This window comes from Cervus canadensis, chromosome 25 (genome assembly GCF_019320065.1).
Source record: "Cervus canadensis isolate Bull #8, Minnesota chromosome 25, ASM1932006v1, whole genome shotgun sequence".
Taxonomy (NCBI): Eukaryota; Metazoa; Chordata; class Mammalia; order Artiodactyla; family Cervidae; genus Cervus; species Cervus canadensis.
The window spans coordinates 14,515,415-14,538,745 of record NC_057410.1 but is presented as its reverse complement, the minus strand read 5'-3'; the positions used below and the strand labels follow the sequence as shown (position 1 = coordinate 14,538,745).

At 35.4% G+C, this 23,331-nt stretch overlaps 1 protein-coding gene across 1 annotated transcript in view; it reads left to right on the top strand.

Annotated features, from left to right (window-relative positions):
• CPNE8 (copine 8) overlaps positions 1-23,331 on the top strand; it is a 260,545-nt gene that overhangs the window by 186,835 nt on the left and 50,379 nt on the right. Inside the window, exons 12-14 of the mRNA XM_043446546.1 lie at positions 4,896-4,949; positions 5,519-5,580; positions 18,239-18,285. Coding sequence (XP_043302481.1) covers positions 4,896-4,949; positions 5,519-5,580; positions 18,239-18,285 — 163 coding nt within the window. The remainder of the gene's footprint in view (positions 1-4,895; positions 4,950-5,518; positions 5,581-18,238; positions 18,286-23,331) is intronic.

Below are 23,331 nucleotides of genomic sequence, written 5' to 3'. Positions count from 1 at the left end.
ACAATATTATAAAACAACTATCCTCCAATTAAGATTAATTAATTAATTTAAAAGAAAAAAAAAACCTTATCTTGGAAGCAGATGGAAAAAGCTGCCAATGTCAATCTGCCGTGCTTTTGGACCCATCGCTGTCTTGTACAAGTTCAACAGTCCAACTGTTTCTGCTCCACTTAAGTGGCTTTTTCTTATTTGCTTGCAGCATTCTAAAAGCGTCCACATGCTTCTAGAGCTTTTGATATAAGGATAGCAAGAGTCCAAACCTTCAAGGTGCTATTCCTTCCTCCTCCAACCCCCGCCAATTGAATTGCAGACAGAAAAAAACAACGTTAGAAGCAGAGGCTTTTGAGCTGGACATGACCTGACTGATCTCATTCAGCCATTTTTCAAACCAACGTTTCAAGGAGGGCTTTGATAGTTTTGCATATGTTACCTAGCTTCAAATTCCATTTATAACTGTAATTTTAAATTACACATTGAATAGCAGTTTTTAAGGTGTTGGAGATAACTAACATAGGATTCTCCTGCCATCTTCATTTAACTTAGAGGGGAGTGGAGCCCTTGAAAAAAAAAAAAAAATACCTACTCTTCACCGCTATGTCTCTGTGAGACACGGGTTTACCCAATGCAGAAATAAGTTTTATCTGCAACTTCTGGCTTAATATGTGAATGTCCATCTCAACAGCCTCAGTGAGAATCAGTTGCTTTGTATGTTAACACTAATTAGACCATAGGAAAATATTTTACTGATGAAATGCTACTTGAAATTGCTGCTTTAAAAAAAAATGAGATTAACTTCTAGAAATCAATTGCATTTCTTTGCACTAACAATGTAATAACAGAAAGGTAATGTTATATAGATATATATAGATACAGATATAGATAACTTTCAAAATTGCATAAAAATAAAATACCTACAAATAAACCTGACCAATGAGGTGAAAGACTTATATGCTGAGAACTATAAAACATTAATTGAGGAAATTAAAGAAGATTCAAAGAAATGGAAAGATATCCCATGCTCTTGAATTAGAAGAATTAATATTGTTAAAATGTTAAAACTACCCAAAGCAGTCTGCAGATTTAATGTGATCCCTATCAAACTGCCCATTACATTTTCATAAAACTAGACTAGATAACCCAAAAATAAATATGGAATCAAAAATATCTATGTGTATTATGTGTATTCAATCGCTTAGTACTATCCAATTCTTTATGACCCCCATGGACTGTAGCCCACCAAGCTCCTCTATCCATGGGATTTTCTGCCAATGAACTAGAGTGGGTTGCCATTTCTTATTCCAGGGTATCTTCCCGACCCAGGGATTAAACCCATGTCTCTTGTGTCTCCTGCATGAGCAGGCAGAATCTTTGCCACTGTGCCACCTGAGAAACCCAAAAGGAAGGAAATTTGAACACATGCTGTAACAGAGATGATGGCTCAGACGGTAAAGAATCTGCCTGCAATGAGGGGGACCTGGGTTTGATCCCTGGGTTAGGAAGATCCCTTAGATAAGGGGATGGCAACCCCCTCCAGTATTCTTGCCTGGAGAATCCCATGGACACGGGAGCCTGGCGGGCTTCAGAGCATAGAGTAGTTCTGAGGAACAAAAACAAAGCAGAAGTGTAACCCTCCCAGACTTCAGACAGTACTACAAAGCTCCACTTATCAAAATTGTGATATTTGTTCAAAAGTAGACATACAGATCAATGGAACAGAATAGGGAGTCCAGAAATAAATCCACACACCTATGATCAATAAATCTTTGATAAAGGAAACAAGAATATAAAATGAGAAAAGGACAGTCTCTTCATCAAGTGGTGCAGGGAAAGCAGGACAGGTGCATGTAAACCAATGAAGTTAGCACACACCCTCACACCATGCACAAAATGAAACAAAATGACCTAAAGACTTCAACATAAGACAGGGCCCCATAAAACTCCTAGAAGAGAGTATAGGCGAAACATTCTCTAACATAAATCAAACAAATGTTTTCTTAGGTCAGTCTCCCAAAGCAATAGAAATAAAATCGAAAATAAGTTGCACCTAATCAAACTTAACAAGCTTTTGCATAGTAAAGGAAACCATTAAAAAAAAAATGAAAAGGCAACCTACAGAAGGGGAGAAAATATTTGCAAATGATGCAACTGACAAGGGCTTAATCTCCAAAATATACAAACAGGTCATACAACTCAACAACAAAAAATACCACAACAACCCATTCAGAAAATGGGCAGAAGCCCTTAATATACATTTCTTTAAAGACATCTGGCCAGTAGGCACATGAAAAGATGCTCAACATCGCTAATTAGTAGGCAAATGCAAGTTAAAACTGTAATGAAGTAGCATTTCACACCAGTCAGAATGGTCATCATTAAAAAGTCCACAAATGACACATGCTAGATAGGGTATGGAGAAAAGGGAATCCTCCTACAGCATTGGTGGCAATGTAAGTTGGTGCAGTCACTATGGAAAACAGTATGGAGTTTCCTTAGAAAATTAAATATAAAATCACCATATGATCCAGCAATCCTATTCCTGAGCATATACCCAGACAAAACTGTAATTCAAAAGTATATAGACACCTATGTTCATAACAGCACTGTTCGCAGTAGTCAAAATATGGAAGCAACCTAAATGTCTATGACAGATGAATAGATAAAGAATAGGTGCTACAAATATACAATGGAATACTACTCAGTCATAAAAAAATAATGCCATTTGCAGCATCATGGATGCAACTAGAGATTATTATACCAAGTGAAGTAAGTCAGAAAGAGAAAGACAAATACCGTGTGATACCACTTATATGTGGAATCTAAAATATGGCACAAATGAACCTATCTACAAAATAGAAACAGACTCACAAACATAGAGATCAGACTTGTGGTTGCCAAGAGGAAGGGTGACTAGGATTTAGGGTTGGTAAATGCAAACTATACATTTCGAGTAGATACACAACAAGGTCCTACTGTTTGGCACAGGGAACTATATCCAGTGTCCTGGGATAAACCGTAATGGAGAAGAATATTTTAAAAGATTGTATTTATATATGTATAAAACTGAGTCACTTTGCTGTCCAACAGAGAATGGCGCTACATTGTAAATCAACTATACTTCAATAAAAAATATAAAAACTAAAAAGAAAAAATTTTAAATATAAAGCAAAACAAAATGTTAGAAAAAAATCAGAAACAGCTCAAGCAGCAGGAGCATTAGGAACACATTCAAACAATTAGCAACTCTACAAGCTGGCATTTAATCAGGTGTTTGGGTTGTTGTTTTTGACTCCAATCATGGTTAAAATCTTTTTCTACATTTATTCTTTTAAAGGCTGTGTAGAAAAAAAAACTCATAAATCGCACAGATTCCTTTTCTCTTATATTCTTGTTAAGAGTCTATAACTACCAATAAGAAGATAAGACAAAGAGGAATAGGTCCCTATGGATGGCTTCTTATCTTGCCTACCTTGTAGGGTATGATTCTCAGCCAGGCAGAATTAAATGGGACAATGGAAAAGCCCATAGATCATATCATTTAAGACCCAACTGAGAACTAAATAAAATTCCTAAAATGAAAATAAATAAGTTAATAAATAAATGCTGCCTGCTGGTTTATAGACTTGTTTTGTCAGGTAAAGACCTTCTCCTGGTGGTTCTCCAGGCTTATGGGGCTACCTTCAAAACTGCAGTTGTGGTGGTTTAGAGCTGGCATTGAAGCAATTGCTAGGTATACAGTAGGATCTACTGATGGTATGCTTGTTACTAGGGGCTCAGGTGAGTGTGGGTTAGGTTTGCTGCTGGGTGGATGAGACTGGCTCCAGTACTTTGTTCAGTAGGGTGGTCCTGGGCCAAGGTTCCTTTTCAGAGTGCGCAGTTGAGACCTCAGTCGGTCAGCCTATTTCTAGGTTTGTGAATCCGTGTGACTCCCACCAGCACTCCCACCAGGACTCCAAACTTTTACACATTATTATGTGTCTGATGGAAATTACTATCATTATTAAGCAATAACTAGAGCCCTTACATGCCTTCCCAGGTGATGCTACGAGGGGCTTCCCTCCTAGCTCAGTTGGTAAAGAATCTGCCTGCAATGCAGGAGACCTGGTTTCGATCCCTAGGTCAGGAACATCCCCTGGAGGAGGAAATGGTAACCCACTCCAGTATTCTTGCCTGGAGAATTGCATGGACAGAGGAACCTGGCAGGAGCCTCTGTCCATGGAGTCGCAAGAGTTAGACACGATTTAATGACTATACTACCAACATCACCATGACCACCAGGTGATGCTAGTGGTAAAGAACCCGCCTGCCAGTGCAGGAGGCATAAGAGATGTGAGTTTGATCCCTGGGTAGGGAAGATCCCCTGGAGGAAGGCATGGCAACCCACTCTAGTATTCTTGCCTGGAGAATTCCATGGACAAAGGAGTCTGGAGTGCTATGCTCCATAGGGTCAGAAAGAGTCAGACACAATTGAAGTAACTTAGTACGCATGCACAGAGACCTTAAAGAGTCCAATATTTGAATGATTTGTCATTAGCATATATAATCAAATTAAAACTGTTATGTCTTAAGTATATTTTGTTTATTTGAGAAATCTATAGTTTTTCTACAAATCAATCACTAATATTTGAGACCTCACAGCAGGAAGATGTATATGGGTATGGTAATCAATGCATAAGGTAATTGAGAAGAATATTACTGAAAAAAAAGATTTTTTTAAGGAAGATAATCACTAGTAATTTTGCAGAGATGTTTTGGCTGATAGACTATCAAGGAGTTGTACTAAAGACATTAGTAAGTAAATAAATCCATAAGATGTAAAGATACAAGGTTGGACTACACATTTTTAAAATATTTCAGTATAAATTCTAACACTGTAATTGTTTTATCTGCTCTTTAAGGTGATAAATCCCAAAAAGAAAGGAAAAAAGAAGAAATATACTAATTCAGGAACAGTAAGTCAAATTTCATGTTATTTATTAAGGATTCAAATAAATGAATTTAAAAAATGAAGCAACTAAAAACTGAACTCTTTCATTAGGATTTTAATATGAAGGTATATAATAAAAAATTAACTTTCTATGGGAATGATTGTAATAGAGAACACCTCATAGGACATAGCAACCCAGCTTCCTGCAAGTTGTAAAGGGGTTGAATTGTGTCTGAGGGAAGAAGAAGTTTTATTATGAATTCTTCATTTAATGAAATCACACGAGAAAGTCAAGCAGACCTGAAAAAGTGAAGTAACCCTGTGTCCTTGTAGATAATTTGCATGTTGTTCTTCAAAGTAAGTAAATTGCTCATAGAAAGGAGTTACTCAATTTTTAGCCCCTTTTCTTCTGATAATTTTAAATGTAAGAACAATCAGTCCTAGCAAAGTTTAAATAGAATACCTTTATTGATTTACAAAATGCTAGGAAATATAATTTTCTCTCTAACACTTAGAAAAAAGTCCAGTTGGGGTTGCAATTAGTACTGGTATATAATTCTCTTGTTTTTGTTTTCTTTTGTTTTCTTTCTTCAGGTCACCTTGCTGTCTTTCTTGGTAGAAACAGAAGTTTCATTCCTTGACTATATTAAGGGAGGGTAAGTCATTTTCTGAAATTGTTTCATTGCTTAAGCAATGCTGAGAGGCAAGTTTGAATGTGTTTAGAAACCATGACAACAGCAGTCAGAGACATCACTTCTGTAAACCTCTTCCAAATGATGATTAAGAGGGTTTTGTTGTTCTTTTTTGTTTGTTTTTGCCAATACTGATTTATTACTAGAGTGCTGTCAAGCCAAAGAAGTGGGGCCAAAAGAACAAACACAGTTTCTCCCAAAACAGAGAGCTTAACCCCTATTGCTGTTTGTTAAGAAAACAAAACAAAAGCTATACTAACCCAATATACTAGGCAATCTTTGCTATATATGGGCATCTTGAAACCTGCCACTTGGACATAGACTGAGACAACGGGGTGATTGTTTCAATAAAGTCAAAGGAAAACATACTAAGAAGGAAAAATCCTTGCCAACTCTCCTTAGTATCCCAATATCTGAATATTTTTGTCTTTTGAAGATGGGAAAATAGAAAGTTAAATTTGTCATAAAAAAATATATTCCTATGTAAATAAACTCCTTGGTAGCTGTAGGTAAAAAGATAGAAAAGATGAACTCTCTTAGCATGCTCTTTGTAAACTTTAAAAAAAAAAAAAAGCACTTTATAGATCTGGCTATAATTTGCATGTTGAAATGATAATTTGAATTTTTAAAATTAAAATTCCTTTCAAGTTTGTTTTCTTGGCTTTGCTTTGTGAGTCTTTTAAGTGAGTGTGTGTGTGTGTGAGAAAGAAATACCCAATATGTATTTTCAGCAGTACAAATTTAGTAATATTTTCATGTGAATCTATCCTTAAAGATATTTTCAGAATCTGTTATGAATAAATCAATTTTATTGGGTATTCATATTCTCCTTCTGCTAGATTGTTGTTTTTCAATGGCTACACTATGTTTAACTCCTTGCAATCCTCTGGACTTTAGCATGGCAGGATCTTTTGTCTTCCATTATTACCTGGAGTTTGCACAAATTCACATTCATTGAATCGATTATGTCATCCAACCATCACATCTTCTGCCACCCCCTGCTACTTTTGCCTTCAATCTTTCCCAACATCAGGTATTTTTCATCTCTTAGCATCAGGTGGCCAAAGTATTGGAGATCCAACTTCAACAATAGTCCTTCCAATGAACGTTCAGAGTTGATTTCCTTTAGAATTGACTGGTTTGGTCTCCTCGCAGTCCAAGAGACTCTCAAGTGTCTTCCTGCATCACAATTTGAGAGCATCAGTTCTTCAGCACTCAGCCTTCTTTATAGACCAACACTCACATTAGTGTGTGACTATTGGAAAAGCCATAGCTTTGACTATGCAGACGTTTATTGACAAGGTGATGTCTCTTGCTTTTAAATACAATGTCTAGGTTTGTCATAGCCTTCCTGCCAAGAAGCAATCGTCTTCTTAATTTCATGACTGCAGTCACCATATGCAGTGATTTTTAAAGCCCAAGAGGAGGAAATCTGTCCCTGCTTCTACCTTTTCTCCTTCTGTTTACCATGAAGTGATCAGATCAGAGGCCATGATCTTATTTTTAATATTGAATCTTAAGGCGGCTTTTTTCACTCTCCTCCTTCACTCTCATCAAGAGGTTCTTTGGTTCCTCTTCACTTTTTGCCATTAAAGTGGAATCATTTGCATATCTGAGGTTGTTGTTATTTCTTCCAACAATCTTGATTCCAGCTTGTAACTTACCCTTACTGAATAGCTTTACTACTTTTAAACTTTGCTATTTTAATAGATGAATATTATAAGTCACTGTCAGTTTTTAATCTGTGGAACCTCTTTTTTACCCATTGTGATGTTCTTTGTAAAAGTCCATGTTTAACCAGATGTATCTTTGGAAACACAGGTTTCAAAACCTTTTGTTTTTGCTTTTCCTCTGCTCCATCTCCCCTAGTCCAACCAAAAGAGATTGAGGGTTTTCAGCTAAGGATTTAAGACCAAATTTAGCTAGGAGCTACATACTTCCCTGCAGCTAACACTCAGCTAAACTTCCCCGAAACTCACATCTTAGTCTTTGACACCACTTCTCTTCCACACACATCTAAAGAGACTCTTCTTAATCTGGCCTTGCCTTTTGCCCTGTGATTACATTGAAGAAGAGCAATAAAATTAACTTCATTTTGGGTTGCAATCAATGAAGCGATCCAAAGGATTATTTTAGAGATCGAAGCTATTGGCAGATTTGTGGAGTTATCAAGGTTAGTTCTTTTGAACTATATTTCTGAATAAGTATGACATTTCAGAAGTGATTGGAATCAAGTGTTGAGTTCAGTTTTGTTTTTATAAAAGATTATAGTAACTACTTACTTTTAACTTAAAATATCAAGATATCAGCATTTGCTACTGGTATTTGTGGATTTTTTTGTTGCTAACTTAGGTAAGCATCATTATGCTAATTTGCTTGGCATCAATTCAGAAAATTACTCACCCTACTCTAGTTCAGGAGAAACTATTGTTATGTTTTGCTTGTGCTAAATCTTGACAAATAAAACTAGAGGTCTTCGAAAAAGGTGAAAAATCATCATATAAAATATGAGTAACTACAATTAAATTGGTACTCTGACTAGCTGTGGCTTATTCAAAATAACATTAGTTTAGGTTTTCCTGTTTTCATTTTGTTCTCTACATGAATTTAGTATAAACTATTTTCCTTACCCTGGACAACATGTAGGAGCATAAGAATAGACAAAGAGGGCAAAACAGGTGACTGGTGTGGAACATGTAGGACTAACAGATTGTGATAAGACTCTCAGAAGGAAATTCTCGAATTGCACTTTAAAATGTAATCTCTGTTTTTCATCTCACAAAAAATAATTGAATAGAAAATTGTGAAAATACTTTTTTTGCATGAATCCAGGTAGAAATTATGCGTAATTAAGAAGGAACACATTTAAATATTAAACAAAATTGTTTTCATAATCCTTTAATATCTTCCCCTTCAAAGGAACTCCTTTACAGGTCTAATTCTTAATATTGGATACTCTAGGTTTCCATTACTTTAGTAATTATTGATATAGATATGTACCTATAGATACAGATATCTATATATGTATAGATATAGATATAGATTGATTGTGAAATCATGTTGTTAGCATGTTACTTTTCATTCATTATTTCAGTTCCTAACACCCTTTGTTTACCTGCAGTAGACAGGTAGATGTTGGAAGTATATAGTGAGCAGATGAGACAAATGCATTCTCAATTAGTCAAAGTCCAATTTTTATGGAAACATTATGTGAAATAAAAACTTAATTTTTAGCCCTTTTTTCCTTTAGCTTTTTGTTTGTTTCCTTTTTTTTTTTTTCCTAAGCAGCATCATGCTTTCCCTGGAGCATAAGATACAATTAGATAGAATTCATGACTTGTGTTAGTAAAGAGTTTTATTTTCTAAATAGAATAATATCCACAAAGGAGACCTTACTGTAGAGTAAAAAAAAAATAAAGAAAGAAAAATAATTGCCTCTTCTGGGTTGTTGACCTTGTGGTTATTATTTTTAATCATACTCTATGTTTTTCCCTGTGATTATTTTATTTCTCATTAAAAATAATTTTAATTCCAAAAGTCTGGTATAATTGGCAACCAAAGATGTTTACTTAGTAATACTTAATGTATGACACTGAATATCCCAATTATCATCGGTAAGGACAATGTCAAATTCATTTAAAATCAGAGACAGTTCTGAAATCTAAATACTCCTTTAAGGTAACATCACCATTTTTGTAATAATAATTTTTATTTGTGAAGTGGGTTTATTGACCTCTACAGACAATAGCTCACAATATAAGTAGCTGAAGACAGCATCATAAATTTCAACTTTGTTTTATCTGCCTTTCTATCATCTGTGTCTCTCAGGTCTTCATGAAACTCCACTCTACCACTAACATGACTAAGGGAAAAATTACCTATAAAGGTTTTCACATTTCTTTGATGGGCAGATGAATGGGGAAAACAGATCTCAAGTTCTCATGCACTGAGTACTCCTAAGCAACCATCATGTCAATCTGAAACCCTAGTCTACATTTTTATCAGAAAATTCAGTGTATTTGAATCTTGCAGGCCTACAGACTGTCATTTAATTCCTGTGACTAAAGCCCAAAATGTCATCTACCTGGTCCCGAATGAACCTCACAATCGCTTATATACAGGGGTTGCTAGTTTCTCTGAGCGTCATTTTAGTTTTTCATTTGTATCACTTTTCTCCTTAAATGTCACTTAGTTGTGTCCAACTCTCTGTGACCCTGTGGACTGTGCTCAGCCAGGCTCCTCTATCCATGGGTTTCCCTGGGCAAAAATACTGGAGCAAGTTGCCATTCCTTTCTCCAGGGAATCTTACCAACCCAGGGATTCAACCAAGTTCTTCTGCATTGCAGTCAGATTCTTTACCATCTGAGCCACCAGGGAAGTCTTTTTTCCATAAAGAGACTGGCAATCTAAAAATATTTTTATAGAGCAGAACATACAGTAGACCCTGATTAATACAGATTAATTAGAAAGCCACTTTAAGCCTGACTTCCACTCTTTTCCCCAAATCTCTTAGCATGATGAAACATTAGAAACAAGCATGAACTTTAAGCAAAGAGTGTGACAATTTATTTTACTGGATTACAAACCTGCATGTCTGTCTAGTTCAGATTTTGTCATCTGCGACCTTCCTGTTTCTATAGCTTATATCACAAGCACCAAAAAGCAAAACAGATAGACTAAACTTTCCAGGAGAAGAAAAAAAATGCTTCTGTATTGCCTCTGCCAGAAATGATCTCAACTCTATATCTGGTTTTACTGATTTGGAGGAAGGCAGGATCAAGATTAGGAGCATGAACTGCTTATTTTCCTTACATACTAACTGAAAGGGGGCATCAGAGAAGGTAATAGGAGTGATACTAAGTGGGCAAGTTCCAGGAAAGACAAAATAAGAGATAAATGTTTGGAAAAACATTGAGTCAATTAAATGAATGGTTGCTAACAGCAGTGCCAGACCAGCTTACCTGCCTCCTGAAAAGTCTGTATGCAGGTCAAGAACAACAGTCAGAACCAGACAAGGAACAATGGACTGGTTCCAGGTTGGGAAAGGAGTACATCAAGGCTCTATATTGTCACCCTGCTTATTTAACTTATATGTAGAGTACATCATGCGAAATGCCAGGCTGGATGAAGCACAAGCTGTAATCAAGATTGCTGGGAGAAATATCAACAACCTTAGATGTGCACATATGTGCACCACCCATATGGCAGAAAGAGGAAATAAATAGCCTCTTGATGAAAGTGAAAGAGGAGAGTGAAAAAGCTGGCTTAAAACCCAACATTCAAAAAATAAAGATTATGGCATCCGGTCCCATCACTTCATGGCAAATAGATGGGGAAACAATGGAAACCAACAATAGTGACAGACTATTTTCTTGGGCTCCACAATCACTGCAGATGGTGACTGCAGCCATGAAATTAAAAGACACTTGTTCCTTGGAAGAAAAGCTATGACCAATGTAGACAGCATATTAAAAAGCAGAGACATCACTTTGCCAACAAAGGTCCATCTAGTTAAAGCTGTGTTTTTTTCAGGAGTCACGTATTGATATAAGAGTTGAACCCTAAAGAAAGCTGAAAATAAAAGTCGCTCAGTTGTGTCCTACTCTTTGCAACCCCACGGACTATACAGTCCATGGAATTCTCCAGGCCAGAATACTAGAGTGAGTAGCTGTCCCCTTCTCCAGGGGATCTTCCCAACCCAGGAATCAAATTGGGGTCTCCTGCATTGCAGGCAGATTCTTTACCAGCTGAGCTACCAGGGAAGCCCTAAAGAAAGCTGAGCACTGAAGAACTGATGCTTGGAACTGTAGTGTTGGAGAAGACTCTTGAGAGTCCCTTGGACTGCAAGAAGATCAAATCAGTCAGTCTTAAAGGAAATTAGTCCTGAATATTCATCGGAAGGACTGATGCTGAAGCTGAAGTTCCAATACATTGGCCACCTGATGGGAAGAACTGACTCATTGGAAAAGACCCTGACGGTGGGAAAGATTGGCAGGAGGACAAGAGGAGGACAGAGGATGAGACGTTCGGAGGGCATCACTGACTGGATGGATATTAGTTTGAGCAAACTCCAGGAGATAGTGATGGACAGAGAAGGCTGGCGTGCTGTGTTCCCTGGGGTCTCAAAGAGTCGGACATGACTGAGTGACTGAACTGAACCAAAATCTAAAATACTCGCATTTTTCAAATGCTCTTAAAAAAGTACAATTTCTAATCCATAATAGTTTATCCTAAAACCCAGTTCTGTCATATGCTTCAGCTGAATCGAGGTTATAATTTGTTGAATTCTGAATTTAACTGATGACAGTGCATTATAATGACCAAGCATTGGGTTCTGTACCAACTGCCTGGTTCAAATCCTAGATCTTTCCTTGTTAGCAAAACCTGTTTATGTTTCTATGAAAGAGGAACAAAAATAAAAATAACCTACCTCATAGGCTGATTTTGCGGATTAAACGGCAATAGCTATCATTTTTCTGAATTATATGAATTTGTTTAAAGTTCTCATATGTCTTTACTCATTTGATCATCACAATATTGTTGCCAGCAAATGTCCTAATTATCAGAGACAGGGAGAGAAAACTTTATGGAGTCAGTAAAAGTCTTTTTTAAAGTTCAATTCTCTTTGAAGGATAGTGCCAGGTTATTCCTTCCATTGCAGTCAATCGCCCAAATTCTTGACACTGAATCTAAAATTGGTCCAAAATTATGCATAAAAGATTTATATTCCACTCTAAATAAAAAGTCTTAGAAGAAGAGTTAAAGCTACCTTTCTACCTATTATAAGCTCATTGTAGAGGCTCAAAGCTGGTTTATTAATATGCCAGTTTAAAGGTGAGTTGAATATCAGTAAGTGCCATTATTAACAAGCCCCATAAGGATTTTTTGAAAACTACTTGAAGCAAGTGCATGATGCTATAAAATGTTTGTCTTAGTTTTAAAAATTGGTAGCATTGTATTGGATATGTTATCTCAGGAACCGCATCTTGCCAGAAGATGCAGCACTTTAAGTGTTTTTTTGAAAAATAAATATACATATCTAGAGTTTTTATAGTGCTTTACAGTGCTTCTTATGGCACCTAGGTGTTTTACATTCATCAAATAAGAGCTAAACCCTGCAGTGCTGAATGGGGATAAATATAATAAAAAATAAAGCCATTCTGCCTTCTAGAAGTGCATTCACATAAAACATTATCATATCCAAACTAAAATCATCTAAAATGCAATTTGGAAAAGAAACTTTTGTAAGTATTAAGATTCATAAGCAGTATTTTGGCTAATGCTCGATTCTAATTTTTGTATATACAAATGCAGGCTTGAGAGATGTCCAGTTATAGCCTTTAAGATTGCGATTTAATTGCCAACTTATGCTATTTTTTTCAAGTGATTCTTTTCAAAACTATAGATTTCAAAGTCAAAGAAAATTGCATGTATGTTTCATCATCAGAACCAATGCTAATTTAGCCAAAATATTGAAAATCTATTTTGTACTAAGAAGTTTCTTAGTTATGTTTCACTATCAGAGTGTGCACTTCTGGCCAAACTATGTCCAAAATAGTTTCTTTCTGGTGAGCAACTGAAACCTTGGGAGCCAGCAGAAAGGAAATCAGTAAAGGTGGCTTACCAAGGGCAGGCTGTGAAAGGGTGGGAAGTTATCACTGACATTGCTTAGAACTGTTAAGAGTATGGGCTTCCCAGGTGGTGCTATTGGTAAAGAACCTACCTGTCAATGCAGGAGACCAGAAGTCATGGGTTTGATCCTTGGGTCGGGAAGATCGGGAGAAGGACATGGCAACCCACTTCAGTATTCTTGCCTGGAAAATCCGATGGACAGAGGAGCCTGATGTGTTGCAGTCCATTGGGTTGTAAAGAGTTCACCATGACTGAAGCAACTTTTCATGCACATGTATGTTAAGAGTATCGTGATATTAAGATGTAGTCTGTATATTAGCAGATTACATTATTGTTTTAAAGTTATCTGCAGATGGTGTACCTTTTACTGCCTACACCCCTCGGGGTTCATTATACCAGTTGTGATATACCACTTACCACCTCTATGGGAAGAATTAATTGAAAAAGAAATACCTATATGTTAATGTAATGGGAGAACTGTCTCTTCTGACTCAACAGAGGAAGGGATTAATATGAATAAGGAAAGGATAACATGGATTGCTCAAGCGATTTGTCATCCACATGCAGAACATTTGTTATGTTCCAGTACTTCAGGATTTTATTTCTAATAACCAGATAACTTCTTCAGAGCAGCTATTACCTGTCTATCATATGAGAAAATTGAAATTCAGAGATGTGGTAATTTTGCAAATGAGTTACAACTCCAGTCTGTAACATAAAAGTTCATAGGTTTTCTGCTAGGCATCATTCATCTCTTCAGCAACTACCTCATTTCAAATGAGATACTAGGGAGTTCCTTGGTGGTCTAGTGGTTAGGATTCAATGCTTTCACTGCTTGGGCCTGGATTCAATCCCTTTTGGGAAACTAAAAGTCTGCCAGCCACAGCATGACCACAAATAAAATAAAAATGGGATTCTTTCGGATAGTGCTTCTATTTTTGGTTAGGTGTAATATGACTTATTTTGTTTGTTTTAATGATGTCGTTTATGAGATATTTTCTAAACTCGATTTGCGAAAAGGTTGGCCATCTTACATATCTTCTTTGATAAAGAGTTCTTGAACTACAGGATTATGAGTTTATCTGCTTGCAAAGTTGTATTTTGGAACACTTTATTTTTGTTAAAAATAACACTGAAATCAAGCTTCAAAGTCTGGAGAGTGTACAAAAGTTTGTTAATTTATGAGAGGTAAATTTAATAAGGACAAAAATATTAGCATAAGCAGTTCAGGAATCATATCACTTGTCTCCAGTTTCTTTTTATTCTTACTTTTGACATTTCATTGATCCCACAGAAATCCAAAATTTTAGGAAGGAAAATAAAGTCATAATAAAAGCTTATAATTACTTCCTGGAGGGCAATTTTGTTTAAAGAAGTACCCAGATGACATCTTCTAACAAAATTAGATCAATTATAGCTCTGTTTTGGGTTGAGTAGATCAGGACCTTAGAAGCCAGTGTGAAGAAAAGGAAATCTGACATAGGAGGATCAGGTTCCAGAAAAAACCTGAAATTCTAGTAGATCCAGAAATTTGATAAACTGCACACACTTCAGTTTTCAAAGAAATATGCTAAACTTGGATTCTAAAAAGCTAACTTCAATAAGGTGATAATAACCATAACAATTCTTAAGTGCCTGCTATAAAGGACAGGTCCTTTTCTTGTCCTTACAGCAACAATCCACGAAAGTTTTTGTTACAAAGATCTTATTACAAAGGAGGTGTAGGGAAGCTAAACAGCTTTTCTAAGATCATATTTCAAGTAGGTGAAAGTATTTATATTTTAAGTTGCATTTTGTCTCTCAAAGCATGATCTTATTCTAGCAGATCTAACTTGTCAAGGGCAAATAATCCTGTCGGTATTTTAATGGGCCCAGGAAGCAGGAATTTTGAAAGTGAAAGTCACACAGTCGTGTCTGACTCTTTGCGACCCCATGGACTGTCCATGGAATGAGGGATGGGATGGGGAGGGAGGTGGGAGGGGGGTTCAGGATGGGGAACACATGAAAATCCATGGCTGATTCATGTCAATGTATGGCAAAAACCACTACAATATTGTAAAGTAATTAGCCTCCAACTAATAAAAATAAATGAAATAAATAAATAAAAGCAGGAAAAAAAAAAAAAGAATACTGGAGTGGGTAGACTTTCCCTTCTCCAGGGAATCGTCCCAACCAGACAGCGCTATATTTGTTATTCAGATAGTTGTCATTCAGGTAGTCAATCTGCTTTTAAGGAAGAGGGAAAAGGTAAGACAGAAAAGTTCAAAGTTTAGGCCATGGTGAGCTAGGCACAAGAAGGGTTAGGCTGGATAATAGTTCCTGAGGAAGTGAACCTAAGTTCAGGGCAGGTCCCAGAACCCAAGAGTGAACTTTAGTGCCTATCAATAAATCAAGGCAGAAGCATAGTCTTGGTACTGGCATGGCAAGAATGAAAATACTAGAGGTGTGTGGGCATCTCAACTTTATTTATGGGTTCTAGATTTCAACAGCTAGTTGGTATGCATCTGCCTTTGTCAAGATGATAAACTGCTGTGCTGTTTTGTTGTTGTTTTTAATTGTAGAAAGTTGAAGTGGAACTCTATGAGTTCGAAGATAGTTGCTTTGCTCCCATCTTCTCTTTTTCACTTAGCACAGTCCTTGACAATCAGAAGATGCTGAATAAATAATTGTAGATTTTTGGATGGAAAAATCCAAATGGCGTGATGATAAGTTAAAGGATCATCACAACTATGAAATGATTTATGAGCCATCATATTTTCCTTTCTGGTCAGAATACTGCTGATTCAAAACAATAAAGGAGTGAGATTCTTCCTGATACACAGAATGAGGCAAGGAAGTAATTGGATCTTGAAATCAACTAAACACCAAATGATTCTTTTTACTTGTTGACTTCCTCTGTGGCACCATTATTATCAAATGGTCTTAGTTATCATTTAGTGCTAAATGCACTTATCTTTTATATTGTCTTGGAATGCCCCACCCTTCAAAGTTTCATAAGTACTCTTGGTACAGCCTGGCTGCCCTTCTCCCCCCTTTTTCTCTTCCTTTCTTTTTCCTTCCTTCCTCCCTGTCTCCCTCCCTTCCTCCCTCCTCCTCTCCCCTCCTTCTTTCTTTCCTTCCTTTCTTTTCATTTCTTTTTAAATTTTCTCTCCTTTTTTATATTTTTTGTTGTACCTAATCTACTTGGTTTTATAATTTAGTTTGTTTACCTAGCTAAACTTTTCAGTAAATACTTTCCTCTCTTTTTTTTATCCTTATGTACAGTATAGTTCTTTAGTTAGTAGCCTGTCTTTTCTTTGAAGTTTATGAATATGGTCTTGGAGGTTACATGTGAATTTGAATTCCAGAGCTTGCATTTATAACTTATGTGGAAAGTTAAGTGTTATAATGATTAATTTCCTCATCTGTAAAAAGAAGAGACAGACAGATAATATTTCATGTAGTTTTTCTGTCAGTCCTTGCTTTATTGTTACTTGCCAAGCACCTGCCCTCTGAGAGTTTTTAAACTTGGCTAATGTCAGCAACTGGGTTGTTGAAATTCAAACCCAGTTCATTCAGACTTGAAATCTAATAAACCCTTTCTAATACACTATACTATACTCTGTATTATAGTTACTTTCTCTGTAGCAGCAGAATGACAAGGCAACGTGCTGATGGTGACTGTTCTTTCCAATTCCTCAAAGGGATTTATTATCTAAAAATATTCTCCCAAATGTTTCACTGATTCTTTTTTAAATGTTTTATGTGTCTTAAACTGTTATGCTCCAAATTAGCCTATATTCTTAGCCTATAAACCTAATTTCTACTCTGAGAAAAAAATTACCATCTAGCTATAAAGAGGATCCATATTAGTTTTCGTTAATGTAAAGCACAAACTTATTTATTCCCTAGGGAGAAGAAGTGAACTTTTTTCAACAACTGAACAATACTAAGGATTTTTCAGGCTGAATTGTTACAGAAAGAAAGAAGTAGTATATTATACTTTATACTAACAAAACTACAAGGAACTCTATCTTGTCACACCCGTCATCATCACCATCATCATTATCATCACCACCACCATTTAAACAAAAGCTCCAACTTTGATCTGTTAAATAAATTGTACAGTGTATCAAAAGTACTTGCTGTTAAATCACACATAGACTACATACTCATATTTTCAAATTATTTACTTTTTAAAAGTTATTTTGTAAATTATATTTGATGGCAGGTTTTCCCATATTATTGTCATTTATTTGTGCTTTATGCCTTCTTTGGTCAGAAAGAAATGGAATTACATATAGGAAGAGTCAGAGGTATATCCAAAAAGGTGAATTTTTACTGTGAATGCCAGTTCCTTGGTTCTAATCCAGCAAAGTAATTTTGGGTAATTACCATGTGCTAAAAATTTTAAGTATATATAACCAATCTCATCTGTGTAGATATTTGTATAATCTATAAATACACACATGAACACAAGAAAACTGTGAGCACTGAGGGGTAGATCAGTATTTGAAACACTTGAGTTATGAAAAAAGCAAAAAAAAACCCTGTTTTTCAGGACTGCTAGAAAGAATTAGTTTAAGGAAAAATATTATTAGACATGATTTTAGCAATGCCATACTTTTAAGGGTATAATAATTTCCCATTGACTAAAGAATAGTCTTGAAAGTAAATTAATAATAAATGTTGACATTGGATACTGGCAAATTATTGTTTAGTTTGACTTCATTATGAGCTCCTCACTTAATTATTGTGCTCTCAAACAGGATCTATATTTATTCCTGATGCTTTATTTTGTATGTTATAGTTGCATGATTGTAAAAGTAGTTTGCCAAGTTCTTAGCTTATAAAACTGCCTAGCATACTATTCAGTGTGTGCTGTAACATAGTTGTAATTATACTATTTAAGAAAATTAATGATATTAAAAATATAGCCAAAATAGAAATCAAACTCCTTTTTATGAGGTTATTCAATTATTAATGACTCTTTTATTTATTTATATTTTAGCACACAAATCAATTTCACAGTGGCTATTGATTTTACTGCATCAAATGGTGAGTATTATGACTATCTTATAATAAGAATTATCATCTATTACATTAAAAATAAATATTTTCTTGAGGTTTAGATATTTTCTTTACACATATACATACTTCTGAAGTGCTTCATAAAAAATTCAGATAATTTTTCTTTTTTTAATGTTATAAAATAGTTTAAGACTATAAGAAATACAACAAAAGTGCATAATAGTCCCATCCAAATTTATTAACTATTGAAATACTGTCTCTTTTGTTTTACACATTTTTAAAAGGAAAACTTTAAATTTAGTTAAACTCATTGTGTATCCTTCCCTTTTTCTCCATACATAGCTATAATTCTGAAGCATGTCTAATTATAATCCTCATTTTTATAGTACTTTTTTGTACATTAATTTATATAAATGTAATTCAAGTACATGAACCTTGCTTTTCTTTTATTCAACTGTTTTTAATAATTACTCATGCTAGCACATTTATATTTAATTGATTCAGAGGGATCATCAACTAAATCCCATGCTGAGTGTAGAAAAGAAAGAGAAACTAGAAATCAAATTGCCAATATTCACTGGATTATAGAGAAAGCAAGGGAGTTTCAGGAAAACATCTATCTCTGTTTCATTGACTATGCTAAAGCCTTTGACTTTATAGATCATGACATATTGGAAAGTTCTTAGAGAGATGGGAATACCAGACCATCTTACCCATCTCCTGAGAAACCTGTATGTGGGTCAAGAAGCAAGAGTTAGAACCCCATATGGAAAAACTGATGGGTTCAAGATCAAGAAAGATGTACAACAGGGCTGTCTGCTGTCACCCTGTTTATTTAACCTATATGCTGAGCATATCATGAGAAATGTGGGCTGGATGAGTTACAAGCTGGAATCAAGATAGGCGGGAGAAACATCAACAACCTCAGACATATGGATGACACCACTGTAATGGTAGAAAGTGAAGAGGAACTAAAGAGCTGCTTGATGAGGGTGAAGGGGGAGAGTGAAAAAACTGACTTAAGACTAAATAGTTTAAAAACTAAGATCATAGCATCCCCCCCCCATTACTCCATGGCAAATAGAAGGGCAAAAGGTGGAAGTAGTAACAGATTTCCTCTTCTTGGGTGCCAAAATCACTGCACATGGTTGACTGCAGCCATGAAATCGGATGATTGTTTCTCAGCAAGAAAGTGATAACAAGCCTACACAGTGTGTTGAAAAGCAGAGACATTACTCTGCCAACAAAGATTCATATAGTCAAGGCTATGGTCTTCCCAGTGGTCACATACAGTTGTGAGAGCTGGACCACAAAGAAGGAAGAATGCCAAAGAATTGATGCCTTCAAAATATGGTGCTAGAGAAGACTCCTGAAAGTCCCTTGGACAGCAAGGAGATCAAACCAGTCAATCTAAAGGGAGATCAACTCTAAATATTCACTGATGCTGATGCTGAAACTCCAGTATTTTGGTCATCTGATGGGAACAGAGGACTTGTTGGAAAAGTCCCTGATGCTGGGAAGATTGATGGCAGAAAGAGAAGAGAGTGTCAGAGAATGAGATGGCTGGACAGCATCACTGATGAAATGAACATGAACTTGGGCAAACTCTGGGAGAAGGTGAGGGACGGGGATGCCTGGCCTGCTGCAGTCCATGGGGTCACAAAGAGTTGGACACGACTGGGTGACTGAACAACAACATGGATAATTTGTATATCAAACATTGTAAGAAAGGAAAGACAGTGAGTGAACTTCCAATCTTATTTCAAAGTGATTTTATTTCAACAGTTATTATGTATCATAAAAAGAGAATATCATTATTTAACTTTTACCAAAAGTTGCTATCAGTTTATATATTTATCTCATTTTTTTCAAATCGGTTATTATGCTGTAACTCTCACATTAAATGCCCTTTTCTTCACATTTCTCTCACATTCACTCACGTTTCACAAAATAATTGAATTTTTAAGTAAGAAAGCATCTTAGAGGTCATTTACTACAGCCATCATTCTCTTAGGGCTTCTCTGGTGATTCATTCAGTAAAGAATCTGCCCCCAGTGCAAGAGACCACCTGCAATGCAGGAGACCCAGGTTCTATCCCTGGGTTAGGAAGATCACCTGGAGAAGGAAATGGCAACCCACTTCAGTATTCTTGCCTGGGTAACCCAATGGACAGAGGAGCATGGCAGGCTACAGTCCATAGGGTCTCAAGAGTTGGACATGACTTAATGACTACTACCACCATCACCCTCATGTACAAAGAAGGATATTCAGATCTAGTAAATCTTTTACTAATAAATTCTTTGCCTTATTAGCAGAGGTGAGGAAATCAAACTCTAATATAGCCTTTGACTACATGGTAAATTTATTCTTCAACATTGTGGCTTCAAGTTGATCATTTTTACACATGTGTTTTATTCAGTAAAATATGAAACATATATACCTAAAGTCCAACTGGATTAAAATGCTAGCTTTTGTTTACCAGTCAACATTAGCACAACAGCTAGAAGAACAAGATTGTATTCAATGGAGCAATACAAGCTACTGAAACTGTCCTAAGAAAATAGACAATCTGAAAAACCTATAATCGAGATTGAATTAGTAATTTAAAAACTATCCACAAAGTTTTTGTGGGCCCAGGTTTAGATAGCTTCACTGATGAACTCTATTTAAAGAGGAATCAATACAAATTCTTCACAAATAAGAGGAAAGAATATTCCTAATTCAATCCAAGAGGCATTACCTTGGTACCAAAACCAGATAAAAACATAAGAAAAATCAGAAAACAATACCTTTTATGGATATAACCATTCTCAGCAGTATACTAGTAAACTGAATCCAGCAGTATGCAAAAATAATTATATATCATGACCAATTAAAGTTTATCTCAGTAATGCAAGGTTGGCTTAATATTCAAAAGTCAAATAATGTAACACACCATACCAATCAAAGATAATGTAAAGTGCACATGGCCACCTCAAAGTTTGACATACTTTTATAATGTGTGTGTATGTGTGCATGTATGTGTGTGTGTGTGCTCAGTTGCTCAGTCATGTCTGACTCTTTGCAACCCCATGGACGATAACCCGCAAGGCTCCTCTGTCCATGGAATTTTTCAGGCAAGAATACTGAAACTGGTTGCCATTTCCTGCTCCAGGGGATCTTCCCGACCTGGAGATTGAACCCATGTCTCTTGCATCTCCTGCATTGGCAGATGGATTCTTAAGTGCTGTGCCAAATAAAAACATATAAACTGAGATAGAAAGTGACTTGTTAACCTTATGAAGGGAAAATATGAAAAATCTATAGCAAACATCATTCTTAAGAGTGAAATCTGGATGCTTTCACTTAAGATGAGGAAAAGAACAAGGATGTGAGCTCTCTCTTCTTCTATTTTACATTGTACTGGAGGCCAGGGCAATTAGGCAAGAAAAAAATAAAAGATATCCGGATTGGAAAGGAAGAAGTAAAATTATTTTTATTTGCAGATGACATAATCTTGTATGTAACACATACAAAATCCTAAGGAATCCACTAAAAATCAATTAGAATAAATGAGGTTAGCAAGATTGAAGGATGAATGATCAATATAAAAAAATCAGTTCTTTTTCTATACACTTCTAATGAACAATCTGAAAATGAAATTAAGGAAACAATTCCATTTTCTAATAATATCAAAAGGAATACAGTACTTAGAAATAAATTTAACAAAAGATTCTTTACTGTCTGAGTTACCAGCATAGTAAGTGCAAAATTTACACCCTGAAATTATATGCTGAAAAACTTTGAAAGAAATTAAGCATGAAAATAAGCTGAAAAACATGCCATGTTCATTGATTAGGAAATTCAACATTGTTAAGATGGCAATATTTTCCACAGAGATTATCAGATTCACTGTAATCTCTATCAGAATCTGAAAGATTCTTCAAATTTTTAAAAGAAGTGGATAACTGACCCAGAAATTCATATGGAATTTAAAGAGATTCAGAAGAACCAAAGCAGATTTGGAAGGAATAAAAAAGAATAAAGCAGGAAGATTCATACTCCTCACTTTCAAAACTTATAATAGTAATTTCAAGGCAGTGTGGAGCTGGCATAAAAATATTAATAGATACATAGATCAATGAAATAGAATTGAGATTCCAAAAATAAACCCATGCATATTAAGTTAACTGATTTTGAGAAGAGTACCAAGACAATTCAATAGGAGGAAGAATATTGTCTTCAGCAAATGGTACTGGCACAACTGAATGCCCATATGCAAAAAACAAAAAAAAAAAAAAAGAGGTTGGACCCTAGCATCATATACAACACTAATAGAAAATAGATCAAGAATCTAAATGTAAAGTTTAAAAATTTAAAGCTATTAAAAGAAACCAGAGATATATTGTCATGATCTTGGATTTGACAATTGATTCTTAGACATGACACCAAACACATGAGCAACAGAGAAAAAAATAAATAAATTGAGCTCCATCAAAGCTAAAACTATTTTATGCTCCATGAAGCATAATTAGCAAAGTCGAAAGACAAACCCCAGAATGAAATAAAATGTTAGCAAATCAGATATCTCATAGAGAGTTTGTATCTAGAAAATATAAAGAACTCTTACAAATAAAAAAAGACAAATAGTGCAATTAAAAATGATATTCCAGGTATTCAAAAGAGCTATATAAATGACCAGTAAGCCCATGAAATGGTACTTGGCAGCTTATGTACCAGGAAATGCAAATCAAAATCATAATGAGATACAATTGGGTTGGCCAAAATGTTCATTCTTTTTTTTGTTTTGTTTTTCCTGTTAGATGGCTCTAATAGAGTTTAGTTGTCTTTAACTTCATTTGAAACAATTTTGTTAGATTGAATTGTAGCAGCTGTCATATCAGTGTGCATTTTTAAAAAATCAAGATTGGTGGATTTTTGTGTGCCATTTGAACTGAAGATGGAAGAAAAAAGCAATATTTTCAGCATATCTTGCTTTATTATTAATGTTTCAAGAAAAGTAAAAATGCAACTGAAACACAAAAATAAGACAGAGAGAGATTTGTACAATTTATAAAGAATGTGCTGTGATTA